General features: G+C 43.4%; 1 protein-coding gene across 1 annotated transcript in view; it reads left to right on the forward strand.

Moving 5' to 3' along the window:
• SLC45A2 (solute carrier family 45 member 2) overlaps nucleotides 1-23,366 on the forward strand; it is a 103,368-nt gene that overhangs the window by 10,630 nt on the left and 69,372 nt on the right. Inside the window, exon 2 of the mRNA XM_018563460.1 lies at nucleotides 9,392-9,571. Coding sequence (XP_018418962.1) covers nucleotides 9,392-9,571 — 180 coding nt within the window. The remainder of the gene's footprint in view (nucleotides 1-9,391; nucleotides 9,572-23,366) is intronic.

Genomic DNA, 23,366 nt, shown 5'->3' on the forward strand with positions numbered 1-23,366 from the left:
CTTGATGAGAATTTTTAATGCTGTTTGTTGCTAACTCCCTAGCACTGGCCTTTTGTGCAGGGGGTTGCTCATGATGCCCCCTCCCATGTATGTACCCTGATGACTCCAAGGGACCTCCACTTAGTTCTGTTGGCTCTGCAGAAATCACCCTTTTAAACCCCTCAGAGATCTCCCACTGACCCAATTCAATTGCAAAGGTTGCTTTCCTCTTTGCCATGACTTGAGCCAGGCATGTTTCTGAATTGGTGGCCAGGACTTCAGCCAGACATGGTTCTGAACTGGTGGCCTTGACTGGTAAACAGCCTTTTCTGATTCTCCATTAAAATAAGGGAGTGGAGAGGCCTTCCTTTGTGCCTAAGCAGGTCCCTGTCTTCCACCCTAACCCGAACATTCTCCTACCATCCTTGTACCAAGTCCTTCAACTAAACATCCTAAAGAAATATCTCGTAACTGTTTGGATGTGGTTTGTATTTTCTATTTGGCGCTTTATGTGGAGGGTAATTTCAGAAAGATATACTGTATATGTTAAGGCAAGGTCTGAGGGGGACCTTAGTATGTTTTTTCTGTGTTAAGCTGCAAAACAAAAATCAAATATCTACTCGTCTTAGGTTTTAATGTGACTTGCTCTCCCCTGTGATCAAGCATGGTGAAAGCAATTACCTCCAGAAAATACAGTTATGTGTAGGAGAGCAATTTACATTGGAGGCTAACTACTTTACAAGACACAAACTCTCTTAATATATCCAGGAAAAGCAAGCAATTTATAATCTCATAGCTGTGCCTTACTCCTTTTCTATTCCTTGCCATAACTGCAGATTGCTGGGCCCCATAGCAAAAATGCAATGGGGGGGCTCTTGATAACCTCTCTGGGAGCTATGAGTAATGATGCCAAGTTCCCAAAAGACTCATTGTGCATCTGAAGTAGTCTCTACACTGTAGACTTTTAGGCTGGGTTCACACCTGGGCGTACAGAATATGCTTGTTTGCCACGCGTTTCGACCACGATTTGCGTGGCAAATACGCCCCAAAAAAACTCCTGTAAAAAAATGCGCTGTAAAACGCCCAGGTGGGAACCATGCCCATAGGCAATTATTGGTTTTCACGTGTTGAGCGTTTTACAGCGCGTAGGCACTGTAAAACATCCAGGTGTGAACCAGGCCTTACAGGGAATTACACCCCGTTCACATTGAGCGATTTATCGTGCGGTAATTCCCGCGATATCGCGGCAAATTACCGCACGATATCGCGCTCCAATGCAATCCAAAGGGGCAAAGGGTCCTGCTGTTGCGGGTCGTGTGTCGCTACAGCAGGACCCTTTTTGGAGCGGATTTAGCCGCGATTCAAGCTTGCTCAATGCAAGCTTGAACGCGACATCGCGCGGCAAATCTCGCGATGTTGCGCAATATGCAAATCGCGCGACAAACGTGCGATTTGCATATCGCGCAGTGGGAACGGGGCCTTAGAGTTGTCTACTGCAACCACTCCAACCCTTAATGATAAGGTATTATCCTCACATGTTCTATGTTTAATTTGCCTCAGCAACCTAATAGGCCCCCCTTCCACCCCCAGACCCCATAGCAGCCGATGTATACTAAAAACGTTCCTTTTACCTCCTATTTACACAGAACAAACATTCACAGAGCTTTGCAGGGTGAATTGCTATGTGAATTGTATATAAATCGACCCCCTATGAATTTGGTTGCTTAGGATAGTTTTTTACTTCAGGTTTTTATAGATCAGCTACTTTATGATGAAATTAATTGTACACTGTATATTTGGCATGAGTCAGTGTTTTGATCAGGAATAAATCCTCTATGATCATTGAATGTCCGGTCTTATCAGCTGTACAGTATCCTAAAAATAGCCTTCTATTGATCTTGAGTATAAATGTATGTACTTTCTGCATGGCTGGGACATCTGTCATGGTTCCTTCCTGCACAGCAAAGAGATTATGATTTATCATTTGAACTAACACACACTGTAATGATGGGAAAGCCACAACAGAAAAAATGACTTGGTTAAAGGGTTTCTTCACCTTTTCACAAAAAAATGATTAGGTGAGCTAACTCACAACACCATCCTCGAATATCCCTACACCTTCCTCCAGTTCATGCTGCACTTATCTGAAAGCATGACCATTGCCCGCTGCCCATACTAGCCAGTATAACGGTCCCAGACCTTCACTACACAGCCCCCAGAGGCTGTATAGCAACATAATGCTTTCAGCTGTGAGTGGTCAGCCTTTTCCCGTTGGCAAGCTTTATGTTACTGTAAAGTCTCTGGGGCTGTGTAGTGAAGTTTTCAAGTGTTGGGGAAACTTATATCAGCTGATCGGGGGTCAGAAGGGTGTTGGGAGTTAGGTCATCTATTCATTTTGTAAAAAAAGGTAAACTAATCCTCATGGCAAAACTCTGATAGGGTCAATTGGGTATACACGGTTAAAATGTGGTTCGAAAACTGTCACTTTTTTTTTTTTTTTTGTAACCTTTGTTCGATTTTTCGAATGGTGCCTAATCAACAATCATTTTCCATGTGATGAGAGAAAAAAAAGGAGCAGGATTGAAATTTGTTTTCAAATAAAATTGTAACAAATGTGGTTTTTGTATGGGGGAAACTCCATTCATGCTGGAATCAAAAGTCATTTCGAACGACATTTGTCAAGTCTCTGATAGCAATATTGAACATTCTGATGAGCTTTTTTGTGCACCTGTTTGTATGCAATTCTAACCATGTATACTCAATATTAGGTGCCAGTCACTTTAAGGCTTATTTCATGTTTTATTCCAAAAGTCACAAAAATGGGAGAGAGGGTAAAGGGCTACAGACATCTAGGTCAGTACAGAACTCTAGACTCACTGGCCACTTCCTAGCTTCACAGTGCAAAGGGTCTTTTTAAAACGATTGCAGTGGCATTGTGTATTGTAGAACCTTAGCTAGGTGAGACACCAAACTCCTCTCCGAGGTCAAAGCTCATCCTGGCTTCTCATGCCCCTCCAGCAGACCAAGTTCCTCCCTTGTTCTCCTGCCCAGAAATAGTTTCAGACCCCGACTAGGTCCACACCTGAGCACCTGCAGGCTATAGGTCTGGTCAGACGGCTCACACTCCAGGGGGGCCCGAGGGAGAAACTCTCACATGGTCAGACCCAGATATTTATGTCCTCCCCGAGCATGCACCACTGGCCATGAGCCTCCTAGTGATTGTCTGGAGAGACAGATATCCATGATACTCCACTATTGGTTGCCCTGCTTTCTGGCAAGGTTACACCCAACAACAGGCAAAACAAACAATAACAGAACACTTAGTCTGTGCTCATTTGGCTTTCCCTATCAAATCAGCAAGTCTGAGTTCAGTCCAACAGAACTAAATTTAGGTAGTCACCCCACTCAGAGCAAGATGGCTACACTTGTCATTTATCTTAACCATGCCTTTTGACTATAGAGGCAGAATCCTGAGTAATAATAATCATAATAAGGTGCTGAAGCACTTAATGATATATCTCCGCTTAAAGTTTTCTCTTTGTCACCTGCAAAGCCCCACAAATACCTACTAATGCTGCCATTGAAGTCCACCGAATGCAGATTCCTGAATAGAGGTGGGTTTTCGCCAAGGGTTCAGCAAATCTTATTTGAGACTTAGAGAATCGGCACCCATTCAAGTCTATAGGGGTGAATCTCATTAAATTCTGAAGAGCTAATACGCATACAAAGATGATCTAGCAGTTTGGCCAGCAGCAGGACATTTTTAGTGAGGGATAATTGGCCAGGAAAAAAATAAATAAAGGGGATTTACTACGGAGTTAAGAGACTGCAGATCACACAGCAGAGTCAAACTGGACAGCAGCAGGACGATTTTCAAATAGCAGGGCTAGGCCAAAATTTACCCGAGACAAAGATTACAGGCTGGGGCTTTTCCACAAGAATGAAGATACTGGAGATGAAAAAAACAGTGAGTGTTTCTGACAAACATGGTTCTATTGGGTACAATTTACCTTTTTCAATAATTACACCTCAGCCCTCCTGAGAAATGCCTCTTGCACCTCTTGTTGAGTGTTTAGCCAACAAAGTCATGATGGGGCAGCATTTGGGCGCAGGTCCCCCTCCCTTTGGGTGGGTGCCCTGGCCGGTTCAGAGTCTTCCCTATCCATTCCATGTCTCTCTATGCCCAGCCTACTTAAATTCCCCTTCTTTCCCCTTCTTTTTTTTTTTCTTCTCCTTCCCCCCCTGCTACCCCCCCCCCCCCCCTCCTTCTTTTTGTTTTTTCTCCTTTTCTCTCTGCTCCTTTTCTACCGCATAGCATTATTTCCTCTTTTCTCACCTCTCTGCTGTATCATTCCACTTTCACTTAGCTGTCTCCTCTTTTCCCAACAAGAGTATTTAAACTTTTTTTTTCTAGGTGCTATACATTTGGAGCCGCTTTAACCATGCCCCCCTAAAACCAAGGCCTTTAGTAAAGGGATGACTTGGCAGGAAAATAAGCAAAAAACAAAAGTTTGCTATAGATGGGACAGCAGCTGAAAGTGACCACTAGCAATCAGAATTAAAGTGCCATTCTGCAACTGACCCCAGGGGCATCCCTAGATTTATGGCTTTCTGAGGATGGGAGAGGGCAGATTTCTGCCAGTACCTCTAGCTTTGTCTAGTGTCCCGTCCAGCTCAATGACGTCACTGGTTGAACCAGTGAGCTGGGAGGTATGTCGGTCAGAGAGTCACAGGTAGCTCTTGGCAACCTGGGACACCCTGGCCAAAAACGGGGGCGGGGGGTGACTGGTACCCGCCCTCCCCCACATGACCCAATGGGATGCCCACTGAGACAATCACCTCACGCTGCCTTATTAAAGAGACTGCCTGTCTCTTCCTTTGCAGTTTGACAGCGTTCCCTATTCTTTCCCTACCACCTCTTGTAATTCATTCACATCATTGCTGGTCTGAGCCCCATTTCTATAGTGAGGAGCTGGTTTAATCAAAAGCCTGTTTTGGCCCTTCTAAGCCTGTTGACCACAGTTCAAAGCCAAAGTGCATTTTGGTTTACATAAGTGCTCCTGGGCAAATCTGTACATAATTTTCTACGAACCTTGAACCCATGGTGGCAGCAAGTGCAAATCTCATCCCTTATTCTGACTATAGAGCAACATTGTCTCTCTCTCATGTAGACTGTCCCTGATTGCACTACAGTGGGATGAATAGATGTTGCTGTGGGGTGTGACTATCAACATTTTAGCATGTTACTCAGTACCTGGCAATACCCATTCCTGCCCACTGCTTTCTTGTCTGATAGCACTGCCTCTGTTGCTGAAACCCTCCTATTGTAAGCTACATTGTCTAGAGGGGGAATGTATGAGACTTAATGAAGGATTTGGATAATTTAGGGACGGTAGAGGAGATTTTTATGTTTCTTGTGCATTACATAGTAACTGGTTTTGGTATTTGTATAGACCAGCGGTGGTAAACCTAATGGCACGCATGCTGCCAAGGGCACGAAGATGCCCCTCAGGTGGCATGCAAGCCTAGGCGGGGGTGTCAAAATTAATATCGCCTGACACCCGGCACAGGCAGTTCTGGGCATCAGGAGGGTAGGCTTTTTTGTTTGTGTTTTACCACATTTAGCCCTGCTTCGGGCAAGCAGGACTAAATGCACAGTGGGGAAGCTGCCGTTTGTTTACTAAAAGTGATCTCGGCGATGCCGCGGAGATCACTTGTATGCAGCCTGCAGGTCTTTTCTGGGGGGACCACAACAAAGAAGTTCAGGATGGAGAGCAGGGAGCAGAACATCTGTTCTGCACTCTGCTCCGTGTGAACAGTGAGACCGGAAGGCTGCACTCAGCCTTCCCATCTCCGCTGTCACAGGAGAGCCAGCACAGTGCTGTGCTACACCTGTATTGGAGGCGACCGGTTTAATAAAGAGAACCAGTCACCTCCAAATGCTAATCGCTGACGGACATGTTCGCTCGTGTGTGATAGCAATAAAGTTAGGTGAAAAAATTAATGAATTGTAAAAAAAATTAGTGATTAAAGTAAAAATAATACAATCCATAAAAATTGTAAAAGATAAAATGTAAATACAAATTTAAAGAAAGTAAAAAATGGTAAAGAAAAAAAATGTTGAACTATCTGAAAATGTGTGTTTTTTTTTTTTTTTTCTTTATTTTGCCTACGGTAGTGATTCTGAATGTTTTGTGCTTTGGTTTTTAAACCCCAGTGCCCAAACTAAAACGCAAACTAAAACACATTACCTGGCAATACCCATTCCTGCCCACTGCTTTCTTGTCCGATAGCACTGCCTCTGTTACTGAAACCCTCCTATTGTAAGCTGCAGTGTGTAGAGCGGGAATGTATTAGACATGTGCGATTCGTTTCGTTCCTAATGGAAATTCGGACATTCGGATGTATCAAGATTCCGAATTACAGATATAACGAATGCAAACGAATCCGAATTTCCATTTCCGAAATTCGGTAGCGGTAGTTCGTTCTAACGTTCGTTTCGTTTTCGTTTCTTATTCGTTTAGTTCGTTGGGGCAAAGTGACATTAGAGAAGGAGAAAAACATTTTGCCCCCTCAAATGTCACTTTGCTACGAACGAATAAGAAACGAAAACGAAACGAACGTTAGAACGAACTACCGCTAACGAATTTCATCCGCATTGACTTTCACACCCGAATCCCGAAAAACGAAATAACACAAATCCGAATTTAAAACGAAACGAAACAAATTTTTTGGCAGTGCACATGTCTAGAATGTATGAGACTTAATGAAGGATTTGGATAATTTAGGTTTTTAAACCCCAGTGCCCAAACTAAAACGCAATACGAAAATTATTTTTAGTGTTGGCACTTTAGATAAATTGATTTTTGCGCTGCAGTCTTGGCACTCGGGCTCAAAGACGTTCGCCATTGCTGGTATAGACTGTCAAACAGGAGCTTTTAGTTGTATTGAATCCGTCACTCATTCAGCTAATCAAAATTTCTCTTTGAAAAGAAATTAGCATGTAATAAATAGACCTTGCTTTCTATTGATACCTGACAGTGTTCATGACTACATGATATATTGCAAACGGTCAAGTAATATATTGCACAAAGGGAACCCCAGACACTTGAAAGAAAACCACTTAATCTTGTCAATGCCCCCAGCCCAGATCTATAAGGCAACCTGTTATTTGTGAACCTCTTACATCCTCATTACTCTCCTCCTGTGTGACCTTACTCAAGCACTGACTGCCAACACATTATTAGACTTGTTAGAAGTACGGTTATGTATAAAGCAAACCCTCAGTGGGCTCATTCCCTGAAGTAGTGCCAGAAACAAGTAGAACGTGTAGTTGTAACTTGCTTTTTTTCTTTTTAGTATGACAATTTAAATTTGCAGGACCACTGGGGCTGTATAACCCGATCATGATCAGCCATTCTGTAGCTGCAGGACAAGGAGACTCAGAGACAAGACAGACACCATTTGTGTTTGTTTTTTAGGACATATTGCCCGTGAGGAACACAAGCCTACCCATTCCATGGATCTCTGTGCATTTTTAAAATTATCCTTTGCTTTGTTCGTGCAGGGCAAAGCAACAAGTTCACGTAAAGCTGAACTCTAGATAGGCAAATTTAAAAGATGAAAATGAATTCTGTATTATGTATTCATTCAGTGTATTTTTGTAAATGGAAGCAGTGCAAGCATCTGAATTTAACTTGGTATGAGCCTCTTGCTGGCTCTGTACAGCAGATCTCAGAGTGGAAATGAAAGATGCAGAGTGTTGAGTTAATCTCTGTGCTGCTTCTCCTTCACATTCAAGTCACAGGCTGCAGGCAGGTAAAGGACAACCTGGGGTCAAAGAAAGGGGGTTGAATTATACTTGCTCTCCTGCAGTCCAGAGGACATTTAGTAGTGAAGGAGGGGGGAAGAGAATTTTGAAACATTAGCTCCTTTTTTATTTTATTGTTTAAGAGGCTATTACTTAAAAAAAAAGTTGAGTTATGCTTAACTTCCCCCTTCCCCAGCAGCCCATACTTGCCTTTTACTTTAGATCCGTTGCTGAGAGCAAAGAAAACCTAGTGTAGGCTTTGAGTCATGACTTGACTGCATAGAGCAGTGGACTCTTAGACTGCCCTCGTGTAACAGAGGCTGGTCAATCACCATCTTTATTATATGGAAGGAAGAGGAGTTGGTTACATGCTGCCCCATACCCTAAAGTACTGGGCATGTTTACTCCTGGAGGATGAATGGAGTGTGGGGGAAGAGGGAGGAGGGTTTATGGAAGGTGAGTAAGTGTTGCTGGGGTTTAATCCAATGTTTACCTTTTTTTTAGTGCTCTAAATATTCACATACAGTGAATGTGTATTGCTGTGTTTGTTCAATGTATGTGTCTAAATATGACTACAGTCTAATAGGTACCAGAGTTTGGTCGCTGCCCAGTGCACTCTGTATTTTGTAAGACCTGGTCAGACGCAACTCTCTTCCTCCAAACTACAAATCTGCGTGAGGACCACTGGCATATCCAGGGTATGGCACATGCCCTGGGCTCCACTTGAAGGAAGGGGACACTGATCCATGAGTCACATCACTGCCAGGAGCTGGGTGGGCCGCAATTTGTTGTAGATGCACCTTTGGCGAGGATACATCTATGCCAGCAATGTTGAGAGCAAGAACCACATTTTCACTAAGAGAAAAAGATACAGTAAGGCATCACCAACCAGACATCAGTTCAAAACCATAACGGTGGTACAGGACAATAAAGCAAAATATAGGGGTGAGCCATTCGGTGGGCTTTACAAAAACGGGTATATAGTAGGGTACAATAGATAATGTAGAATATATAAATGTTATGTGATCATAACTGGAGGAGGCCAAAAGCAGTAATTTTTCTAGTAAAAGTATTTAGCCCATTACTTTTTAATTTATCACATCAAGTCTGATAACCTTGCTTTAAAGGACAGCTATACCTTTGGTACAAGTTGTCTTTTGAGGAATTGCCCCACCTTTTTGAGTGCAGCCCATCTGGACCAATACATAACCCTGACCCCCATTTTGGTGATCTTCACAGTTTTGCCTTGCCCAGTGCTACACAGCCTTCCATCTGTCCCCCATGCATTTCTATAGGGAAAGTCTGACTCCACATGACTGATGGAGGCTTTTATGAGTAGGAATAAAAAGGGGCCATGGCATGCATGTGCAGGATAAAGACCTGGTGGGAACCTTCACAGAAGAAAGGCTGTGCAGGGCTGAACTGTCAAGATCGCTGGAATGGTGATGGAGGAAAGTATAGGACCAGGTGGGCTGCACACAGGGAGGTGGGGGCATGTCTTAAAGGGTAACAAAAAGGATCACTGTACTCCAACTGTACTCACATTTAATGTTTTTAGCAGATGCACTTTAACTTTTTTTTTTTTCACTGCTTGTGTTACAGCCCTAATCAAGGAAAGAGGTGCTAGAAAGAGGACATGGGCAATAGTAATCACTATGCTTGGAGTTGTGGCTTTTGACTTTGCAGCAGACTTCATTGATGGACCTATAAAAGCCTACCTGTTTGATGTATGCTCACACCAAGATAAGGAGAGAGGGCTTCATTACCATGCTTTATTGACTGGTGAGTGCTTTCCTTAACCTATCATTGCTTTTCCAATTCATTGTATTTCTAGGAGAATACGCTTTGAAATGTGCATTCAGGCTCAACATGTGCATTTGGGTCACAAGAGTTTCACTTGTGTTTTGACTCCTGATTCTATCAATACTGCTATTATGGAAGTAGATACAATCCATTATACATAGATTCTTGCTGTGCATCATTCATTGTATTCAGTAGCAACCTGCAACTATCAACACTTATCTGTTCACACAATTGTATGTCCAACTTTGAGAAAATATTGAATACTTTTTTTGTTGGCCCAAAGATGGATAATATGAAATTGTATCACATTTGTCTTGAACAATAAGTGAAGTTAAAGAGGAACTTCACCATACCTATTGTTGTAGAAGATTCTAAACCGCTGTCTTGTGCAATGAAAGTATAATCCAAGTTTATTGAATGTACTATATACACGTGGTAGAGCAAAGAAGAAAGTGCTCAATTGTGTGTGTGTGTATATGTGTGTATATATATATATATATATATATATATATATATACATACATATATAATTGTTGTAGAAGATTCTAAACCGCTGTCTTGTGCAATGAAAGTATAATCCAAGTTTATTGAATGTACTATATACACGTGGTAGAGCAAAGAAGAAAGTGCTCAATTGTGTGTGTGTGTATATGTGTGTATATATATATATATATATATATACATACATACATACATACATACATACATACATACATACATACATACATACATACATACATACATACATTTTTTGATCTTTTATGCAAAGAAGCTGATTAACATTTGTCATACCCCTCCAGACCTACTAATGTAACCTACTCGACATCCAAAAACATTGTGAGTTTCCAGAAGACAGTACAGTAAGTCCCTTGCATACGAACAGGAGTGTGTTTGTAAGTCCAATTTGTTCGTAAGTTCAACAAAGTTAGGGCATCCTGGGCTTGAAATAAAGATACTGTATTCTATACAGTACTGTACACAAGCACAACCACTTGGAGGACGCACACATGTGACCATGTATGCCAGACACTTGAACTAACTTACATGACTGGATATGCGAACACACCTTCGCATCTTTGAAAGTTCCCAACTTGAAGGTTCATGTGTAGGTGACCTGCTGTGGAGTTATTTAGCCATAGCAAGCTCACATGGAGCAAGAAATATTGCATTAAAACACTGCCTTCTGGCATATGACATGGGTCCAGCCATCGATGCCTCCTTGATGGTCTGTCTAGGTAAGGATTTAGGAACTCCCTCCTCATTGGCCTATCTCTACACAGGCTATCCCCCCTTCAGTCTATCATGAATGCAGCTGCTAGACTTATCCACCTAACCAACCGTTCAGTGTCTGCAACCCCCCCTCCCCCCCCAATCCCTGCACTGGGTTCCACTCGCCCAAAGGATAAAATTCCAAATATTAACAACCACTTTCAAAGCCATCCACAACTCTGCCCCGGATATATCTCAAACCTTGTCTCAAAATATATCACCCTAACGGTCCCCTCCGCTCTTCCAAAGACTCCCTGCTCTCCAACTCCCTAGTCAACTCCTCCCTTGCTTGCCTCCAGGACTTCCTTGCTTGCCTCCAGGACTTCTCTAGAGTCTCTCCCATCCTTTGGAACTCCTAACGCCGACCTGTCCATCTAACCCCGACCTGTCCATCTATCTCCCACTCTGACTGCCTTTTAGGCGATCCCTAAAGACTCATCTCTTCAGGGAAGCCTATCCCACCTCGACCTAACCACTGAACTATCACTTTCTCAAATAATTCATCCCCACACAGTTACCTCCTCATGTATCACTTGTCCCTCCATTTTAGATTGTAAGCCCTCAGGGGCAGGGCCCTCCTTACCATTTTGTCTTGTAATTGTCATGTATATTGTAAAGAGCTGCGCAAAATGTTGGCGCTATATAAATAGACCAAAACAAGCACTTAACCCTTTTAAGTGTGGGGGGTAGCCACATTTTGTATTATTTGTGCCTGGAGTTCTTTAAATTTTGCTATGTTTCTGGAACTGGAAATGAAAGAAAATCACCCAACAGGAATCAGACTAAAAAAAAAACCCACAACAGAGATCTTTTCCGTTTTCTACTCTATCCAAGACTATATATAAAATAGCTTCGGGAGCTTTATACTTGGTTTAAAATTGCAGTTTAATCTCCTTATAGTTTGCCTTCCTTGGGACCTCCCTCAGTAACATGCTAATTTATTTATTTACTATTGGTATTTTATATAGCGCCGTCAATTTACGCAGCGCTTTACATACTGTACATTTACATCAGTCCCTCCCCCTAAGGGGCTTGCAATCTAAGGTCCCTATGGAACACACATACAAAGGCCAATTTTGACCAGTGCCAATAACCTTCCAGCATGTCTTTGGAGTGTAACGTTTTTTAAATTTCTTTTGGCTTTCATTTCCTACCTTATTTTAGTCTTTGTAATGTCTGTGTATCTCTATGCAATGCAAGCAGATCATTTCTGGTGGCGAAGGCCGGCAGGGTGCTGCACATGGTTTCCTGAAAATATCACGGCACCCTGCCTCAGTGTGCTGTCACAATAGTTGTAAAAAATATGACAATAGTAGAGGTGCACCAAAATGAAAATTTTCAAACCGAAATTTAAAAAAGTCAGACCGAAACTGAAAATGATTTTTATTTTTTCACATTTTTTTTATAAACTTTTTTTTTTTCAATTTTTTTTTTTTTTTATTCATTTTTTTATTAAAAATTTTTTACTTTACTTTTAGGGGCTTTGGGGAAATATTAGGGGTTTAAACAGACCCCTGATATTTCCCTTTTTAAAATGGAAAAAGAGATTGAGAACACACAGTCCTCAATCTCTTTTCCTGTATCCCCTGTTATCAATGAACAGGAATCCTCTGAGTCTTCCTGTTCATTGATAACATGAGAACATTGTTTTACTATAACTACAACTATGAATGAACAGGGGGTGATGTAGATCACTCCCATTCATTCATAATTGAGGATATAGTTAACATACCATGCCCTCAATTATGTACAAACACTCAGTGATCACTTAGTGTTTGTGCTTGCTCTTCTCTCTGACCGCTGTCACAGGAGGCTGATCGAGCGGTGTGGAGAGGAAAGACCAGCCTCCTGTGACAGCGCTGTCTCTGCCTCCACACCACTCTGCCGGACTGTGATAGGCAGCAGAACGGTGTAGGAGGAGACGCCGGCCACTCTCAGCGCTCTCCATTGCAGCGCTCGGCCGGCTGTCACTTTCTGTCCTCCCTGCTGGGACATAGAGCAGCGCCCAGCGGGGAGGAAAGAAATCAGGGATGCGCCGATGTATCGGCAGGAAAATGGCACTTTCGGCATTATGCCAAAAGTGCCATTTTTGGCCGATATGTTTCGGCGGCCGATATATCGGTGCATCCCTAATTAATAGTCATAGTTAATATTCATACACATGTGAGATGAGAATTTATATAGTTTATTTTCCTTAAGCCATTTGCTCATAGTTACATAGTATTTAAGGTTGAATAAAGACATAAGTCCATCAAGTCCAACCTATTGTGTGTATGCATTCATGTTTGAGCAAGTGTGTCCACGTGTGATTTTGCTCTTAGGAGTGCCTTTACCCCTGTATTTTATGGTCTCCGAGAAACTCGTCCAGTTTCTTCAACGATTCCACACTCTTAGCTGAGATCACTTCCTGCGGCAGCGAGTTCCAGACCCTAACCGCTTTAACTGAGAAGAACCCCTTGCGCCCTGTGTTGAAATTTTTTTTACACCAATTTTTGGTGGTGCCCTCTGGTCTTTGTTACGGAGCTAACAGTAAACAGTCTGTTACTAAGGTTGCTGTCATCATTGAACAGTTTATACAAGAAAATCATGTCCCCCCTTAATCTCCTAACCTCCAAAGAGAACATACAGGTATTTAATTTTAACAACTTTGTTTCATAGTTCAGGTCCTCAAACCCCTTAATGAGTTTGGTTGCCCTCCTCTGGACTTTTACCAGCTCAAGGACATCTTTTCTGAGTATCGGTGACCAAAACTGGACCGCATACTCCAGATATGGCCGAACCAGTGATCTGTAAAGTGGTAAAATTACAGACTTGTCCTTGCAATACATTCCCTTCTTAATGCAAGACAGGACTCTACTTGCTTTGTTTACAGCAGTCTGGCACTGCGAGCTGTTCTTCAATCTGCGGTCTATGATGACCCCCAATCCTTCTCCGTTTCCGACTTCCCTAGTGGCATTATGGCATTCCCATAAGTGTATAGTCCATTTGCCTATTTTAACTCCATGCTGCATTACCTTACATTTATCGATATTGAACTTCATCTGCCATACAGTTGCCCACTCCCCGATTTTATCCAGGTCCTCTTGTAATGTTATAATGTCTAAATCTGTGTCTATTACCCTCCCAATTTTCTCATCGGCAAACACTGAGACATGGCTACTCACTCCCTCCCCTATATCATTAATAAACAGGTTAAAAAGCATGGGACCCAGCACAGAACTCTGGGGCATGCCTCCCATGGCCCAGTCTGAAAAGGTGCCATTACCTGATACTCTTTGTACACGTTCCTGTAGCCAGTTCTCTATCCAGGTGCACTCTTAATTCATCCATGCCCTTAGCTTGTATAACAAGCGTTTATGTGGCACCGTATCAAATGCTTTGGAAAAGTCCAGGTACACTGCGTCCACCGGCCTCCCTCCATCCAGGTCTCTACTTACCTCTTCGTAAAAGGTCAGCAGGTTGGTCTGGCAAACCTGCTGACCTTTGTATACTATTGATATTGTTTGGCTAATTCATATACTGACATTGTGTGGTCGTTTTGGGTTATTGGTTTTCTGTGTTCCCTAACATCTATGATGTATTTCCCCTTTTATTTATGAGACCAGTTGTTTCCAGTGTCATGGCTGACGGTAACATGACAACATGTTAATCTGCATTGCATGCTTGGAAACATCACTATCTCTGACCTTCTATTCATCTATTCATTCATCTGTTGTAGCCTGTTGTAACCCTGCTGCATTCAAATGAAGCACCTTCGTGGATGAAAAGGTATTTGAGTTCAGCTATCTGATAAGGATTGTCTGCAGTGATTTATATCTGCTTATACAGGCCAGGCATAGAGGTCTCAGCAAGGGATAAATCACCAATACAACAATCTGAGTCAGAATACTCGGTACTCCTCCCAAAAGCCCTCAGCCCTGTTTGCAAGCAGTAGGCTGGCTCTTGGTGGGAGTTATTGCATTTTATTGGTGGATGTAAGTCTGGAGGAATGGGCATTCCTAGACGGCCTGCATTTGCGTACCATCTGCCCTAAGTAACACCCTCATGTGATGCTGAGCCTGTTTGATTGAAAGAACTGAAATCCAATGAATGAACAAGGTGGGCCAGGAACAGTCAGGCTGAGGAGGAAAGATATAGATAGATGATGCTGGGTGTCCTTCAGAGGCAGGCTCTATCTGAATTTTTGCAGTTTCTAATGCACATTGTGAGACGCTCACAGTGTGCAGTGAAATTTTCAGTATTGGAGAAGAGCCTGTACAACTGTGCTAGACTAAAAGGAAGGCCGGAGGTAATTTAATATAAAAAAATAATTCAAAAACCTTTTTCTTATTTTGTTACTCTGCTGCATGCTTCTATTGGCTGAGGAAAACTGCTCCTGTATAAATAAAGCCTAATCTGATTTCCTGGTTCCCTATAATAAACTCCTTTCTTATTATCTTTACTCTTCTTTACAAACCTAAACCAAGAAAAGGCGCTTATCTGCTGCTTTTTTCTTTTCAACGTCGCGTTTTTTGTTTTTCTGCGAAACGCAAGTTCCACAATTATTTGCATGTTCAAGCTGTGATTAATTGCCCCCCCCCGAGGCTTTCTTGGGACAGCTTGATGCTAATGACATGGAATATGCACTTGATAAATAAGGGATATTATGCAGGCGGTAGGAGAGTAATTGTAGAGTGCTAATGATGTCTGGACTTTCTTGTTGGACTGATATACTGTAAATCGTGAAGTGTAATGCTGCAGGATGAATGAAGTAGATTTTGGCTCGTGCTCATTTTGCAGTATTTGCTTTTTTGTTTTATGCAGCCGGCAATAAACGAAGCTTTGGTTCTGCTGAATTTATTTTATTTTAAATGTATTTTTTGTTTTTCTTAATGTGTAGTGCTCTCCCCTGAAGGAGCTGCTGGAATAAACGGGTCTTCCTTATCCTGTCTAGGAACCTGGCTGCCCCAATAGCACTTGCCGCCCTTCCCATCTCTATACTCGTAAATAAAAGTTTACATGTACTTTTTTTTTTAAATTGACAATTTTTATTTTGAAAATCGCATATATGAATTACAAAACTTATGACATCATGTGAGGTATCAAGAAACAAAAAAAAAAAAAACATGAAGCGTTTTACCAGAAATCACAACCCAGACATTGTTTCATATACTATTGTATGTTTGTTTCTCTATTTCCTATAGATATCAGGTGTTTCCTATATTTCTTACCAACCTCTCTGCGAGTTGTGATTACATCTTCTTATGGCTCATAATATTCTGTTCTAGATTAGCTTATCTATTTATTTAAGAGCACCATCCAACAAATACCTTCTTACATTGATGTATCTGCAATTAAACTAACAACCTTAAAACATCATAACTATATAGTAATAAGAAAAGAAAGTGTGTGTAGTCTTCTTCCAGGATAGCGTTCTATATGAACAGCATGAGCAACCTATATCAGAGTTCCTCTTGTACCCCTGTCCCTCTGATTCCTTACACCAGGGCCTGTCTCCCCCCATGCTCCCCCCTTGTCTACTCCTCCTTCGCCTCTCAGTTCGTGTATTCCTCATAGACATCCCACGGTCTCCATACCACTTTATGAGCTTCTACTGTATTATTTAGCCGTGCTGTCAGGTATTCCATAACTTGTACATCTTTGATTCTGGCAAAAAGATCTAGTTTCGATGGGGGAAGCTTTCGTTTCCATTGTAGCGGTATGAGACAGCGGGCTGCCGTGAGAATGTGTCGTCAGTTTCCTATGAGCTCTTGAGAGGTCTGGCATGGGCAATCCTAGCAAGAAATGTATAGGTTGAGCGGAGAGTGTCTGTCCCACTATTTGTTCTAGGATGCGTTTGACTTCTCCCCAATAGGATTCAATTCCTGGGCAGGTCCAAAATATTTGGAACAGGGTGCCTCTTGCTCCATCACACCTCCCAGCAATTTGGGGATAACTTTGGGTTGAGTGTATGGAGAAAATCCGGTGTGTGGTACTAATGGTACATTATTTTGTACTGATTTTCTCTATATACCGAACAAATGGAGGACTTTGCTGCCGTCCTCCCATATACTTTTCCATTGCTGAGGCGAGATTGTGGTCGCCAGGGCGTTTTCCCATTTCCGCATATAAGGGTGGCCTGTCTCTTCCTGCCCTGAGTCCTTGTTTAGCAGGTTGTAGAGAAAGGAGATCATACCTCTAGAGGAGTGTGGAGCCAAACATTGAGTCTCGAATGAGGTACGTGGGGGGAAGGTCAATGTTTTAGCAATTGACTGGGCAAAATGTTTAATTTGTAAATATGAGTATACAGCTCTAAGTGGGAGATCATGTTTTTCCCTAAGTTGTTCAAAGGGCAGTATTCTATTTGTAACCCTATCCAGTAGATCTCGAAGGTGAAACAGACCTCTGGATCGCCACAGCCCCTCCCACTCCCTAGACATCCCTGCCTGTAGTTTTGGGTTCAGTAGGAAGGGAGTCAGTGGGGAACGGGCCGTCGCGAGTCCTTTGGATATCTTAACCTTATTCCATATTTCTAACGTAAGCCTCGTGGAGGAAAGCAGAGCACCCTTGGGTATTTGCACTGGATTGGACCATAACAGTGCATTTTGGATGGACCGGTGAGAGCCATAGGCCTTCTATGGTCGCCCAGCTCGTAGGGGGATCAAGCCTTGATAGAGCCGCCTGGTAATATGTAGGGAAATGTGGTAAAGCCTGGCCTCCCTTTGCAGTCGTCGCGTATAATATTTTCTGCGACACCCGGTGTCGCTTTCCCTCCCATAGATAGTGTAAAACCTCTTTTTGAAAGGATTTCAAATCCATGGCTGGTATTCTAACTGGTAATGTGGTAAAATGGTACAGCAGCTTCGGTAGCAATGTCATTTTAACCGAGGTCAGTCTACCCGTGACTGACAATCTCAAAGATTTCCATTTCTGTAGTTGTGACCGTAGTGATTGAAACAAAGGTTTGTAGTTATTCGCAAATAGTGAGTGTGTATTATTTGTAATAAAACTCCCAGGTATTTAATTTTTTTCACTTTTCCAGCTGGAGGGGAATATGGTTTGTAGTGAAATCAATTGAGTGTGAGGTATATTCAATGGGAGAACTTCAGTTTTGCCTAAATTTAATTTATAGCCTGACGCCCTGGAGTATCTATGAAGTTCCAAGAGCAAGTTTGGTAATGACCGTTGTGGGTGTGTTAGTGAGGGAATTACGTCGTCTGCGAAGAAAGCCAGTTTGTAATCGTGCGTTCCTATCTGTATCCCCGTGATGTCAGGTGTCCTGCGAATCCGTGCCGCAAGGGGTTCAATACATAGAGCGTACAGCAAAGGGGACAACGGGCACCCGTGTCTAGTGCCGTTGCGTATCTGGAACGGTGCGGAAGTCGCTGTTCGCAATTTTATAGATGCTGAAGGAGTGGAGTATAGTGCATGAATTGCTTTGGCAAAGGGGCCTCCTTTTTCTCCTTGTTTACAATGTCTACCAGGTCTACAAGTCTACGGGTATTATCTCCTGCTTGGCGATTTAGCACAAAGCCTACTTGATCATTATGTATAAGTGTGGGCAGTAATTGGGCTAAACGATTCGCTAATGTTTTCGTAAAGATTTTGAAATCTGAATTGAGAAGGGCTATAGGCCTGTAATTTGCACATAGCTCCCCATCTTTGTCTGGTTTGGGAAACACCGTTATGTGAGAGGTCAGGAACGATGTGGGTATTACAGCCCCATGTAGAAAACCGTTAAACATGTTTGTCATATAGGGGAGGAGGGTGTCTATGTATGTCTTGTAGTATGAGTACGGGTATCCGTCTGGTCCTGGTGATTTTCCTGTGGGCAGGGCTCGAATAACGTTCTTTAGTTCGTCATGTGTGATATCCGAGTTTAAGGCCTCTAGTGCTTCGCTTGTAACTCTCGGTAGGTCACACCCTGCCAGGTAGTTCTGGACGCGTGTAGTCAGTTGCATATCTATTGGAGTAAAGGCTGTATCTGATAGATTGTAAAGATCGGTATAGTAGTCCCTAAACACTTTAGCCATTACGTCTGGATGGTGTTGTAGGGTGCCTCCCGTATCTGTAACTGCCTTCAATCCCCTACCATTAGCCTCTTCCCGTACCTTTCGGGCCAATAGGGTGTGCGCCTTGTCCCCCCTTTCATAGTACCTTTGCCTTAAATGAGTCATAGACATTTCGACCTTATGCGTCAATAAGTGCCGCAGGCGCGTTCTAGTTTGGACCAGTTCACGTAGAAGTGGTTTGGAAGGAGTTACTGCTAAATTTCGTTCCAGGTCAATTATCTCCTTCAAACGTACTGTGGTGGCCACCCTGTCTTTTTTTAATTTTAGACGCCAATGCAATGACCTCGAATTGTGGCCTTATGGGCCTCCCACAGTACTGAAGTTTGAGATACCGTGCCTTCATTTAGTTCGAAGTAGGAGCTAATGGCCTTCATAATATCTTGCCTTGGAATCTCGTCTTTAAGCAAACTGTCGTTTTAATCTCCAATGACAGTTTTTGATCCGAGTGGGTTCCAACCTCAGGGTTAGATCGATTGGCGCATGATCCAACCATGAGATTACCCCCACTTCTGCCGATTTCAAATTTCTCAGGACTGGGGTATTTACTAGAAAATAATCTATTCTTGTGTGCGTGTGTGGTGCACTTGGGAATAGAAAGTGAAGCGTTTCTCCGAAGGGTGGAGCACACGCCAAGAATCTAGCAAGGAGTGTCATCTTAGTAGTCGACGGAAGTGTCGCGAGTTACATTCCGTGGCCTTTGGGGCTCTCTTTCCCAGTGAACCCATGTGGTCCATGGCATTTGAGTATGGTAGATTAAAGTCACCCCCAATGATAAGGTATGTATGGTCTAGAGCAGTAAGTTTATTTAAAGTTTGAGTGAGGAAACTGATCTGTCCTGAGTTTGGGGCATATACGTTGCATAGAGTAGTTGGTATGCCTTGCCAATCTCTGTGTAGGATTACATATCTACCCCCTTTATCTGTTTGGACCAGGTTGGGTAGGAATGAGCATGTGTCTTTTAGTAAAATTACCACCCCCGCTTTTTTCTTAGTGTGGGAAGCTGCGTACGCTCTAGGGTAGAAGAAAAGCATAAACTTAAATGTATTTTGTGGGGTAAAGTGTGTCTCCTGTAGAAAAACAACATCTGGATTAGCACTCCTAAATTCCCTGTATGCTATATTGCGTTTAAAGGGGGAATTCAATCCCTTAACATTAAGGGAGAATAATTTAATATCAGTAGGATCCATTGCTTTGGGTTAGGCCAGGGTGGGTGCTGATATGATGGGCTAATGTGTGTGTCCATCCCTGGAAGAAAGGGTACAAGGAACTAACCTGGTGTCTGTTGCGTCGAGTGAAGTAGGAGAAAACTGGGTCCTGGAAGCACTGGTGTGTCCAGGGCCGGCCTTAGGGGTGTGCGAGCCGTGCGGCCGCACAGGGCGCCTAAAGGCCTAAGGCCGGCCCTGGGTGTGTCAGTAGAAAATGAAAAAGAAAGAAACTGAGTAGAATAATTCTGAAAGTGAAATAAACAACATTAGAACTAGTCATAGAGACTAACCACGGGAGGTTAATGCCCTCCCTTGAAGCATATGCATAAACTATGGTGAAATTTAGTATTTCTTCTTTTATCGGAAAGTAATGAAGTCTGCATATAACGTCTCGCGGCGTAGAGGATGAGCCTCTGGGGCGCAACGCTCTGTGTGCCCGGTCCAACTCCATTATTTGCGATGGTGGAGCCCCAAGCACGGTATTGAATAGCGTTTGTAGTTTGGTGTGGAGATCTTCCGGCCCGTCTGTTTCTGGAAGCCCTTTGATTCTCAGATTATTTCACCTACCTCTATTATCAAGATCTTCCACTCTGCGTTGTAGCTCCCGAATTTCAAAAGAGTGTTCAACATGTTGAGCTTGTATCTTATGGACCACCATTTTAGTTGTCTGAAGGTCTTCTTCCACTTCCGTCACCTGTTGGGCTAGTTGCCGGAAATCATCACAAAGAGATTGTATTTCGGTTTTACATGTTGTCCTGACTTCTTGTATTAGGAGCTTGAAGTCTTTTTTTGTGGGGATGTGTTTAATGTATTCCCTCCAAGAAGAGTATTCTTCATCAGGGTCTGAAAAGGATTGTGCATCTATTGTTTGTTTTATTATAGCGAGGAGCCGGATCCCCCTGAATGGCTTGCTTTTGTGTTGTTGACATAGGAATAGTCTGCTTTGGTGCTGTGTGGCCGCTAGGTGGCGCTGTGGCGTCAGAATTGGAGAGCTGGGTTGGTCTTGTAAGGCCAGGTATGGGCTCTGATGGATTGGGGGATGCTGGTGACTGGAGCCCCCGGCTGTAAGGCTTCTCCGTGGCCTAGGCGTGCAGTCTGGAGGAAGGGCCCAGGAAGCAGGGGACGAAATCGGGGGGTACCCGGGAACGGTATCGGGTCTTCTGGGCTCATATTGATGTCTTCCGCCCCACCTCCCAGGTGAGTGAGCTCGGGTGGTCTTTCGACCCCTATGCGGGTGGGCGAGGGCCTCACTGCATCTCCCCCCTCTCTCGCCCAGCTACCCCGTCCGTCCTCTGACTCGCTTCCCGATTCTCGGCGCCCCAAGGGGGACACATCCTGCTTTGACCTCTGGGATCCAGATGAGTCTGTGGAGGGAGACCGTGACAGGTCTGATCCCTCTTGCATGTGCTGAGAGTGTGCCTTAGCATTCTGCTCTCCACGAGGAGTCCGGTGTTCCGGCGGCGCCATCATGTGTGCCTGAGTCCCCTGTGCCTCGCTCGCATCAGAGAACGATTTAATCGTTTGAGGCGGTTTTTTGTTTTTGTTTTCTGTGACGGCTGGGATTTGGAGGACCGGCGGGGTCCATATTTGCCCATGTCTACTGTCTGATGTGGCTGCTAGGCTGCAGATTCAGACGGTCCCGGCGGAGCTCCTAGAATGTGCGGCTGGTTCAGACGGCCATCAAACCACGCCCTTACATGTACTTTTTAATGTGTATGTAAAGGCAAAAAAAACATATGCAGTATAGCTCTGAAATACATGCACTTATGTCTTATCCCTTTTAAAGACACTGCTAGTGTAGGAAAATACCTCTCAATCTGCGAAAAATGCACTCCGCTTTAATTTCCTATTTCCTTCTGTGGGCGGACAGCATTTTGTAGTAGAGCATTTACAAAGGATGGCATCCCTTCCTAGTTGTCTTTTGCTAAACAACTGAACCCCACCCCCTCTCATTGTTCTGTAGTCCAAGATAAGAAGTGGATGCATATAAAACTGAAAAATGAAACCCCCTGGGAGAACGCTGTCAGAACAAAATCAGAAGATGCCAACATGCAGAACATATTGCCAACTAATTGCGTGTGCACATATATTGGCGCAAACAATTCACATATTCACGCGGCATGCTGCGTGGGAATGCAGGTGCACAGACATGCACACCTAATCTCTGCCTTTCATGCCAAATGGCCTATTTGGGGACAGAGCGGAGTTGCATTTTGGCTTGATCCTGCTGTTATCTGCTTTCCAATGCTGATCCAACCTGCCCTTGGACTTTTTTCCTTTGCTCTGCCTTCCTGGTTTTGACCTCGGCTAGATCCTGATCACAGCGTGTCTCTGCTGACTCCCCAGTTTGACCTAGACTTGTTTCTGACTATTGCTTGAATCCCCATGTGAACTTAGCCTGCCTTCTGACCATGGCTCTGCCTTCTACCCTCTGGGCTAGTTCACACCCAAGTGCGGAGCAGATGCAGCGCAGTTACAGAACGTATCAAAAATGCATCCAATGTATTCCAATGGTATTTTGGGCTCTAGTTACACCACAGCGTTCAGTTCCAGAGCATGTGGAAAAACTGCAGCAAGCCCTATTTTTTCTTTTTTTCTGCTCTGGAAGGCACCAAGCGTATGCAAATGCCCTCAAACACACAAAGCTCATTTTAGGTTAAAACAAAAAAAAAAAGTGGCAAAAATGCAGCAGAACACACTGCACTGCATGTGCAGAAACTCATGCAGATCTGGTCCGGATTTGGTGTGAACATGCCCTGTATGTCTTCTTGGCTAATGACCACTACTTGAACAGTCTATGCTTCCAACCTGCTGTGTGCTCCAGCGTCTCTCTGAACTTCCTTACAGGCTGACTCTCCTCTATGACTGTCATGTTGGTCTGCACGAGCATCTTATAGTCAAGCCTTCCTGTATAACTGTGCCTCAATAGACTGTGCTCCTGTCACCCATGCCACTCTGTCCTTTCACTGCCTGTGCTCCACTCCAGGGTTGTCTGGATCAGAAGTGTCCTGTCATCTCAACTTTTTAACCAGATATGTAATTGGCTAATTTAGACAACACAGGAAGTTTTTACAGAACAGAGGACAGATTTCTTTTTCTGACATCAACAGGTTTTGTTTTTTTCCGGCACTTGTCAGAGAGAATGAAATGAACTGTTCCATTACATATTTCACAGAGCAAAAGGGAGCAAATAGAGCTATGTCAAATCTTAACATATGAATTTCTGACAAAGTACCATCGCATGTATGT

The sequence above is a fragment of the Nanorana parkeri genome, unplaced genomic scaffold, assembly GCF_000935625.1.
Source record: "Nanorana parkeri isolate BGI_ZX_2015 unplaced genomic scaffold, ASM93562v1 scaffold666, whole genome shotgun sequence".
In the NCBI taxonomy this organism is placed as follows: domain Eukaryota; kingdom Metazoa; phylum Chordata; class Amphibia; order Anura; family Dicroglossidae; genus Nanorana; species Nanorana parkeri.